The 10,184-nt window shown below is 40.9% G+C and overlaps 1 protein-coding gene across 11 annotated transcripts; it reads right to left on the bottom strand.

Annotated features, from left to right (window-relative positions):
- Positions 1 to 4,530: 4,530 nt before the first annotated feature.
- On the bottom strand, positions 4,531 to 9,978 carry LOC127294796 (THO complex subunit 4A-like). 11 transcript variants are annotated; one of them, XR_007847041.2, is made up of 12 exons: positions 9,445 to 9,974; positions 9,247 to 9,359; positions 8,404 to 9,045; positions 8,157 to 8,288; positions 7,827 to 7,859; positions 7,534 to 7,687; positions 6,923 to 6,993; positions 6,637 to 6,776; positions 6,325 to 6,535; positions 6,027 to 6,091; positions 5,275 to 5,350; positions 4,531 to 4,842 (listed from the first exon to the last, which is right to left on the bottom strand). XR_007847041.2 is itself a non-coding variant. In XM_071818839.1 (10 exons), the coding sequence occupies exons 3-6, from the start codon at positions 8,572 to 8,574 to the stop codon at positions 7,613 to 7,615; spliced, it is 411 nt and encodes a 136-aa protein (XP_071674940.1). In that variant the 5' UTR covers positions 8,575 to 9,045; positions 9,247 to 9,359; positions 9,445 to 9,974; the 3' UTR covers positions 4,531 to 6,091; positions 6,325 to 6,535; positions 6,637 to 6,776; positions 6,923 to 6,993; positions 7,534 to 7,612. The 11 variants fall into 11 exon arrangements, 2 of the variants coding, with proteins under 2 accessions (XP_071674940.1, XP_071674941.1); XR_007847039.2 differs by having other exon boundaries at positions 5,275 to 6,091; positions 9,445 to 9,978; XR_007847036.2 differs by having other exon boundaries at positions 4,531 to 5,350.
- Between the last annotated feature and the right edge of the window lie 206 nt (positions 9,979 to 10,184).

The raw sequence follows: 10,184 nt of genomic DNA, 5'->3' as shown, positions 1-10,184 counted from the left end.
AGCATGGATGTTACGTTTCGCGAGTCAGAACCATTTTATGACGGTGAGAGTGATCTTAGTGACTTGTTCCAGGGGCTTCACCATCTTGGCGATGCTCAAGAGGGGGAGCAACAGCAAGGTGGTGATCAAGAGCAGCAAGATGGTGACCAACAGCAACATCAACAAATTTCTATTGTTGCGGAGATTCCTGCAATTCCTGGTACACCTACACCACCTAGACCCGTACCAACACAAAGATGGCTGCAGAATCCACTTGTGTACTCAAGAAGACAAGTAAAAAGGGAACAAGTAGATGCACTGGAGGAGCAACAAGACCAGGGGCAGGGGAGCAACCCATTGGACATGAAAATCAAGGAAGCACAAGTGTAGATTATGCTGAGGAGAATCAATCTCAGACTGAGTCCAATAATAGCCTAGACTTGTCAATTGCAATAAGGAAAGGGATAAGGAAAGTTGGGCCGCCAAAGCGACTGAGTTATGATGACTATGACGTAGGAAATTATATTTCTTACGAGGCATTGTCACCCTCTTTTCGGGCTTTTGTTGCTTCACTGCAAACTGTATCTGTTCCCAAGGATTGGAAGGCAGCCAGGTTGAACCCGAGATGGTGCAATGCTATGATGGAAGAATTAGAGGCCTTGAAGAAGAATAAAACATGGGAGTTGACAGATCTCCCTAAAGGAAAGAATACAGTAGGCTGTAAGTGGATCTATTCTGTAAAACAAAATGCAGAAGGAAAAGTGGAGAGATATAAGGCAAGACTTGTGGCAAGAGGATATAGTCAGACTTATGGTATTGACTATGATGAGACATTTGCGCCAGTGGCAAAAATGAGCACTGTCAGAATATTGACCTCTTGTGCAACACATTTTGGATGGCCCTTGCATCAACTTGATGTCAAAAATGCATTTCTGCATGGTGATCTTCAAGAGGAGGTGTATATGGAGATGCCACCAGGATTTGTCAGACCTGAAACTAAAGGGGAGGTATGTAGACTAAAGAAATCTCTATATGGTCTCAAACAATCTCCACGGGCCTAGTTTGATAGGTTTAGACAAGTGGTGTGTGAAATGGGATATGGTCAATGAAATGGAGACCATACCGTATTTTACAGACATTCTGAGCAGAAAATCACTATCCTTGCTGTGTATGTTGATGATATTATTATCACGGGAGATGATGATGCGGAAATCGCAAAACTGAAAGGATGCTTGAGTCAAGCCTTTGAGGTGAAAGATTTGGGAAAACTTAAATACTTCCTTGGAATAGAAGTTGCAAGATCGTCAAAAGGGATATCACTATATATCTCAAAGAAAGTATACATTGGATCTCTTAGATGATATGGGCATGGTGGGGTGCAGAGTGGCTTCAACACCTATTGACCAAAATAATAAAATCACAACAGACTTTGGAGAACCCATAGACAAGGAGAAATACCAAAGACTTGTTGGAAGACTAATATACTTATGCCACACGAGACCAGATATATCATTTGCAGTGAGTGTAGTGAGTCGCTATATGCATGATCCGAGGGATGGACACTTGGAAGCTGCTCAAAGAATCTTGAGATAGTTGAAGGACACTCCGGGAAAAGGATTGTGGTTTAAAAGTAATGGACACCTAAATGTAGATGGATATTGTGATGCAGATTGGGCTAGCTGCTTAGATGATCGAAGATCCACCTCAGGGTATTGTGTTTTTGTTGGAGGAAATTTGGTGTCATGGAGAAGTAAGAAACAATCTGTTGTCTCGAAATCAACAGCCGAAGCAGAGTACAAAGCTATGTCACAGGACCTGGGTGAAATGTTGTGGGTACGAAACCTTCTAAGGGAGCTAAAAAATTTAAGGCAAGGAAGCTTGAAAGTGTGGTGTGATAATATGTCTGCCATAAACATAGCAAACAACCCTGTCAAGCATGAGCGAACTAAACATGTGGAGATAGACATATTCTTTATTAAAGAAAAGATTGATGCAGGGATTATCTCATTGGCTTATGTGAGATCAGGACAACAAGTGGCAGCTTGTTTAACAAAAGGGCTAGGATCGAAGGAGTGTAATCTTGCCCGTGCCAAGATGGTGATGATTGACATTTATCACCCATCTTAAGGGGGAGTGTTGGATAACTGTTGGTGTATCTGTTGGGCTGTCTTCTTGTTTTCTGTTGTGGCCCATCTAGCCCAGCCCAGTCCTGACCTATATAAGGTGCTTCTATCTCTGTAACCCTAAGCTGAGAGAGTTCCTCCCTGCAGCCTCCTTCTACCTTAGGTTAGGTTCTCACCTCTGTCCACAATTCCTACCCTGTTAAACAACCCACGATGTTGCAAAAATGACAAAAACAAAACTCCATGTGATCGTAGCCTATTTTTCTTGAACTCTGCTTATGGATTGTCATTATCCAATTTGTTTTCAGTCTTAGTATCCTCGGTACCATAGTCCATTAGAAACCAACCCAATGCAAACCCGTTGCAAAGACATTATAGAGTGATGCTCTTCCTGTCAGTAGTCATTTCTTGTCAATTGTTCCACTAGACACAATAAGGCCAGAAAATGCCACAACTTCAGATATGATAAATGCAAATATAAGCTTCACTTTGTCATCAACGATCAATAGAGTTGTTACAACAAAAACAACAGTTACAGTTACACAGTTACTATTGGAAAGCAAATAGTATAATGGCCATCATGCATGAAATAAGATCTCTTGTTCTTACCTGATGGTGCCAACCATTAACAAGGCGAATATCGAGAGAACAAGATATAAATAATTTGTACAAAACTTTTATACATTTTAGAATTTATTTTGCGTTCTACAATACTGGCGAGTATAGTTTTATATTATATATTTTTCATAGTTAAGCACATAGGAATGTTATCTAAAGGTATAATTGATGCACCTCCATGGGGGTCTCACAGCGCACCTAGATTCTGAGCCGTCAGATCTCCATATCTAGTCAATCTCATCTGTTGGTTGTGGGTTCAGAGAGAGGCTGCTGGTTGGGTGGGCTGTTTCTGACAGCTAGACAAACCCATGCAACGTCCGTGTGCTAAACCGCATCATGTTGTTTCTGGGCTCCACCATCGTGTGGACCCGCCTGTCGGCTGGTGCAGGTGATACTAGCTTAAGGCCAGAAAATGCCACAACTTCAGATATGATAAATGCAAATATAATCTTCACTTTGTCATCAAGGATCAACAGAGTTGTTACAACAAAAACAACATTTACTGTTGGAAAGCAAATAGTATAATGACCATCACGCATGAAACAAGGTCTCTTGTTCTTACCTGATGGTACCAACCATTAACAAGGCAAATATCGAGAGAACAAGATATAAATAATTTATACAAAACTTTTATACATTTTAGAATTTATTTTGCATTCTACAATACTGGCGAGTATAGTTTTATATTATATATTTTTCATAGTTAAGCACATAAGAATGTTATTAAATGTTAGTTGTGTACCGTATCGTTCTTTGCTATACAATTGTAATATATATCTTCAAGTTTTTGCTAAATTTGATTGTATTTACGGAAATATTTCATGCTTGGCTTATTTTTTAACAATTGCACAAATTACATAGTGTATACATATTTTAATATAAATACTTGTAAAGCGTATGACCTAACGAATATCTTAGTAGTGTGGTTTCTTTTATATATGACTAGGTAACCATGTTTATCGAAACTTCTAGTGTATAAGTTTGTACATTGGCATGACTATTTTGTTACTGTTTTTGGGGATCAAGTATGCATTACAAGTTATACTGGACTCAGCAAATGTGACAGCATATTTAAATAGCATCGCACTCTCTCCGTTTCAAAGAATAAGGCGCCCTCGTTTTTCGTTCTTTTTTGTTTAACCAAAAATTACTTCAAATATATAAACATTGTTTGTATGAAATCAGTACTTTTTAATATGAATACAACGATACTAATGACATATAATATAATCAAAATTTTGTTGCTTAATTTTTATGGTCAATGTTTACCTTAAAATACGCGTACACCTTATTCTTTGAAACGGAGATATTAACAATTAACATAAAATCATAGGATTCTACTATGTGATCATACATACAAATCAAATATTTGATATGTTAGTCTGCAATTTCCTTGTTGTCTTCTAGCGTATATATGAGTGCCCCCGTGAGTTTCTGAAATAAAAACTTCTGAATGAAATGAATAGTAGAGATCTAGTTAGCACAGCTTTCAGCAGTGGCGGGCCAACGAGATTTTCAGAGCCTGGGCACACTTTGATGTACGAAGAACCACAGATATCACATATGCATCTGACCCGGCTAGCAAGCAAGTCGAAGAGATGAACATATCGAGCCTTCCAATTAGACTTCTGAATGTAAGCAGTGGGGATGGGCTATGGAATGTAATGGGCCGAAGTTCTGTCGCTAGGGAGCACCCGAACATGGCCCAAACTATCCCAGTTCAAGTGAAAGACGCTATGTTTTAGCTGACTAGTACAAATGCCCATGCGTTGCCACGGGTCTTCAAATATTATTTTTCAATGCACATATATAATTCAGAACGTACTATAAAAAATTAAAACAAATCAGAGATATCATAATGTACTACAACATAATAATTCCGAACGCAATAAGATAACATTGTTGTTCATCTCTATAGTTTCAAGTCCTAGGTCTTCTTGTCTGTCTTTCGCGGGATGCTGACATAGCAGGACCCGCAATAACAACGTGACATAGCTGACAGGATCCACAGTTTCAGCACCCTCTTCGGTGCAGATTATCCGCTATAAAGTTGTCATTTGCAACCGTATATATCATAACAATAATGTTGCTTAGGTAGTGCTGGTCAATCTCATCCTTCATGCTACAAATTACAATGGGAGGCAAGCAGGGTTCAAAATAAAAAGGCAAAAAAGATATATTAACTACAAAAATAGTAAAAAGATATACCATTGGATATTGTCACATTCTAGGGTCTAAGTCGTTTGAAGGGAAAAGGCAAAAAACCAGACACCATCAAATTCTATTGCAGAATGCAGATTGATTGCCATGGGCCCGAGCAGACTATTTTTAACATAAAACTGGTTATTATGAAAATATGCATATGGGAGTAATCATTTTTAATTATGACAATATGAATATGAGAGTAATCATTTTTTCAATAACCGAAAGTCTTCTCAACTTCTTAAACTCCCAGCTCTGTGGCTTCCTTGACCAGCTGCTCTAGATCTAGATGGTGCGTTATCCACCATGAAAATAACAGTATAATAGAGTTTTGTCCACACTACAAACTAACCTCTTAACCATGATCATTCATTTTGTGACTACAACCATAGCTTGTATCCTCGCTACCTTGCAATATAACTGACAGTCTGCAGAGTTCACAAAATAAAAGAGTGAAGCCCATAATGGTGGCTGATGACTATGGTACTCTCATATTACCGTGTCGAGAAAAATATCAGTTAATCATATTTATCCAAGGTTAATGTTATTAGCTTTACTCGATAGTGAGCTAGCTCAGAGCCCCAAAGATATTTTATATTCCAATAAGCCATTAGGAGGGGACTACCATCGAGCCATAACTTACCAGTATGGAAACTCAATGACTTCCATTCCATTTGTAAAAACGGAAATAGATAGAGCTGGTATCACAGTAATGATCTACTTAACTACTATAAAAATTAGCAAATTAGAATTGATAGAAGAAACTTCTGTTTTTCAAATTAGCCTGTCAATCAACCTGTCGTTTTTCTAGCAATTAGAACTCAACTGTATCTCATTGCTGTCATCTGGTTTTTCCACAGGAACATACACAAATGCCTATGCGCTGTCACAAAATCCCGACATGGTGAAAAATAGAAATTGAGTTGGTAAATAATCAACCATTGCACTGTCAATATTCAAGCATACATTTACTTGCTTAAACTAAACTTGGCAGGCATGCACCATCATTGAAAAATATTAATAGTCCGACCTTTGAAAACATAGGCACCAAATATCTACATTGAACATGAAAGAAACATCACAAAAGAATAATTAAAAGCTTACCTATTGTGAGCCTAGCCTTTATGATATTACGTGAAATTTTGATCCTCTCACATGTGGAGGTCAATCTGTTATCAAAACGGTTTTAGAAGGAAATTACAACAACCATGTATTTGGGACACTTAATAGGACTTACTCATTAGAACAGTTAAAATTTGAAAGTAGCCATTTCTAGATTTATCAGTAATCCAGATCAGAAGAACATTTTAGGTAGTGAAAGACTCTTAACTGACCCAATACAGAGCAATACAAGCCCACAGATAGCACTAAAAACAGTAACAAGCCCAAGGCAATATCTTACCACGTAAACATACAAGGGCATCACCTTGATCGTCACCAAAATTATGAACGCGTATAAAGCCACCTGCCAGTCCCTCAATGTCCTCCACACATTCCTCCCCCCTGCCATTTTGAGTTGAGTGCCTTCAGAATTGCAGCCTTGATGATGAAAGTCACTGCTCGATGTTTTAATAACACGCTCCTTCCTGATCCTTTGGCATCCACATAATGAACTGGAGGAAGACACACCGTAAACACCATGAAAAATAGAATGAGAAAAGAGTACACCCAGCAAACTAAGCCTTTAAAATTAGATGGAATTCGAGTATTTAACCTGAGTAATAGTTTTCGTGTGCTGCAAAGTTGATTGGTGATTCCAAGTTTCCAACTTCTCTATGTAGGGTGGTCATCATGGACAATGCGAGCAACCTCTAGGTAGTATTGTATCTTGTATTGCTGTTCATAGAGCTGACACTGCCAGCCAGAGAGAATAATTTCTTTAAACAGGCACAAAATAACCTCCCAGTGAGTAAAGAGGGAAACACAATATAACCTCCCAATGAGAGAAAGCTAACTGGAATCAAACGCATCAGTTCCAACAAATAGGGATATCATATGACCTTAATTCGATCTATTTGACATAATCTCCACAACAAGTCCTTCAGTTGATATATTCTCTGTGCATGAGATCCTGAAACACCATTGTATATATAATAAGAAGGATGATGGAATCACATACTAAACCAAATCAAAGTAGCAGAATGCATTATCTGATCCTGCATTTTTTAGGTGACATTATTTAGCTGAACTAAGAAATCGTCCTTGGTCTCTGCTTTTGATCTGACAAAAAGATTTCTAAACTTTCATCTGCAGATACGTTAAGCATAGTCTCCAAATTTTGTTTCAATCCTGATCTGGAGTTTTGAACAATTATCTTGCCAATTCACTTTACATGCAATGCAAACTTAACTTGGCAATCATGATCTGGATGTGTCACTTGCTCATACTATTCAGAGTAATACACATTTATAATTGTTAATTTACAAGACAATGCAGTTTCAGTAAAACGATAACAACTTTGATTTCATTTCCCCTTTGCCAAGCATGATTGCGTCACAGGGGAGCTAACTTAGATCTCATGTGCATTGTTTTCTTTCTTTTTGTCGTGCTATGATCCTATAAATATATAGTTCATAAATAGCGCCTCTGCCCTCTCGTAGATACAACTAACCTTGTGAGAAGAAAACTGAAGTTTCCAGGTAGTGGAGGTGGAGCAAAAGCGAAAATAGCAGGTGCTGGTGCCTCAATGTTTATCCCAATGCCTCAATTTTCTTAAGAGCAGCTAAAGCTTCTACTTTTGTCGAAAAGACAACCTCTGCAGTTCCCTGCCAAAATGGAGTCCCGGAAATGATTTGAATTATGAGCATTCAAACAAATTGGAAGGTCTGTGAAAGGCAGGGATTGAAACCGAAAAAGAAAGTGTGTGTGTGTGTGTATGGGGGGGGGGGGGGGGGGGGCGCAAACCTTTGATCTTCCACTTTTGTCATAAAACAGATCCTGAGCAAAGTATTTAGGGCAACTTTAGGACCAGGAGACGATGAACAGAGATAAGTAAGGAGGGGTTGCTTAAAACTGGAGATAACATCTAAGTAAAGTAAGATGAAGAATGTAAAATTCCTTTCCATGTGCAATAACCAATTAACGATTGTATGGGTGATGAATGCAAGACATATAAAAGTGAGCACTTTAGTTGATTAGGAAGAAGCGGGCGGATGATGAATTACAGAAATATCTTAATATACAATGATCGTGAGTTTCTTAATGAGGGGGTAGCAAGGAAAATGCGCTAGCAACCTTGATGTCCTCGTTGGAGACGTTGTAGTCGAGGTTGGAGATGTAGAGATTGGTGGGCGTGATGTCCAAGTCAGTGGACGGCGCCGTGACCATGGCCATCGGCTGGGCAATGTTCCCGGAAGCCAGCGGCACCTGAGAGAGAAAAAAAAAGAGCAAGATCGGAGTGAGCTCGAGACTGGCAGGGTACTGTGTTGTGCTGCCGCGGGATTTACCTAATCAATCAAGAGCAGTAGGATGTGAAGGAGACCTGCTGTGGCTGGAAGTTGAGCTGGCGGTAGGGTGCCGCGGCGGAGCGGTTGGCGGCGGGGCTGTGGAAGCGGCGGCGCGCGGGCGCGGGTCCTCCCGAGGCGGAGGCCAGGTTGCGGCGTCCGTGGCCACGCGAGGGCTTGTTCTTGGTGATGAGGTCGTCCAGCGACATGTCCAGGGCGCCATGCTCCCAACCCACAGGATTTGCTCCGCGGCAACGGCGGCGGCGGAAGGGAGGAGGAGAAGTTGGGGTTGTTGGGCTTGGCCCATTTGGGCGCGTGGGAAACGGAAGTACGACAAGAACGACCAAATGTTTTGACGTACGAAGGTGGGGAGAATAGGGATTATGTGATATTTCGATGAAACCAATTAAAATTTGTATTTCCCAATATAGTAAAAACTGAATCAAAACTAACAAAGTACAGCACCAAGACAATATTACGATGTACAATTGGAAGAACACTACAGAATACAGGCAGACGTACGTGCTAGTAGCATAGCATGGAGATGATTCAAATGCTCACCTACAATTTCCTCTCACGATTGATCACCAGCTAATTTCCTTGTTAACTAAATAATACTGGTAAATAATGTTGCTCAAGTGATAATGTGTAGCAGTTTAACTTTTCCTTTTCTGATCTTTCTGCCAAAATCGCAGCAACAGAGCATCAGAAGAAGATCAAACCTGAGATTAATAATTATAATAATAAAACAAATATGCAAAGAAAATTTTGAACAAGCCGAACTGAAACAACAGAATCCATCATGTGCTAGGCTGCTAGCAGCATTGTGTATCATACGGCAGCCAAAATAGTGAAAGTAGAAAACATGAATAATAAATTACCTCCTCCCCAGGTCGTTAATCAGCGCAGCAATAGTCTACTCATGAATCAAGCTGTGTAAAAATACGTGTCCTGATCACGTCCATGCTAGCTCACGTCTGCTAATAACTCGTCCCTGCTATTATGCGGATGTGTTGGCTGTTGCCGAAGACTATGCAAAGTGGGAGACGAAAGAGACAAATCGGATCAGAAAAAGATACCTGAACAAGCAAATCAGCTCCTCCTCAATCTTCATCTGGAGCTAGCGGCATCCATCGACCAGGGGAGGTAGACGGATCGATAAATTTGTCCTGAAAAGTCATCCCACCCGTCACCATCACAGCAGGGCGACGCGATCCCATCCTAAAGGTAGGAATTTACCGCCGGTGTCCATGAAACACCGCTGGCGGACTGTCGCCAGATTCCGCCTCCATCTCGAGGCTTGCGGTCTCCTCCCCACGGGCCGGCCACAAAGGGGAGCTCGTCAATGGATCGAGGGCCTCACACGGTGCAGGCATCCAGAGACAAGGGAGGAGGTTGCGGCTCCGCCCGTCCTTCTCTGGCTTTGTCTCGAGCGGGGCGTTACGATAGCTTGGGGTGCGCTGCGGGATCCTCGCCTGGCAGGTGAGGGGGAGTTGGCGACGAATCTAGGGATTGACGGAAGGACGACGAGAAGGGCGGCGGCGGCAAACCCTATGGCAGATGCTCGCCTCTGTTAGTTGGGCTTTGGCCCAGTTAGTCCCGGGCGGGATGACGAAACGGACGAAAAGTACGACCAAAAGTTTGACGTATTGGGCAGAATAAGGAATATGTTTAGTCTTTTTAAGTAGTAGAGATTCTTCTCTGAAACGAAAAATTCTAGCTGATTCTTGTCGTTTCCGTTATGTAAGTTGCCTAGGAAGCTTGCCAGACTCTATATGAGCAGCGCCGCCGAGCCCGGGCACATGCCCAGGGTACCTGG

This window comes from Lolium perenne, chromosome 4 (assembly GCF_019359855.2).
Source record: "Lolium perenne isolate Kyuss_39 chromosome 4, Kyuss_2.0, whole genome shotgun sequence".
Taxonomy (NCBI): domain Eukaryota; kingdom Viridiplantae; phylum Streptophyta; class Magnoliopsida; order Poales; family Poaceae; genus Lolium; species Lolium perenne.
Note: the sequence above shows the minus strand (reverse complement) of the source record. Positions and strands in the feature narration are given on the sequence as shown.

Excerpts from the sequence above, each read along its gene's own strand:
- LOC127294796 (XM_071818839.1), bottom strand. The coding sequence starts at position 8,574 with ATGTCGCTGGACGACCTCATCACCAAGAACAAGCCCTCGCGTGGCCAC. Across the intron at positions 8,289-8,403 it reads TCAACTTCCAGCCACAGCAG|GTGCCGCTGGCTTCCGGGAA; the intron begins GTCTCCTTCACA and ends TTTCTCTCTCAG. Across the intron at positions 7,860-8,156 it reads TCTCCAACGAGGACATCAAG|GATCTGTTTTATGACAAAAG; the intron begins GTTGCTAGCGCA and ends TACTTTGCTCAG.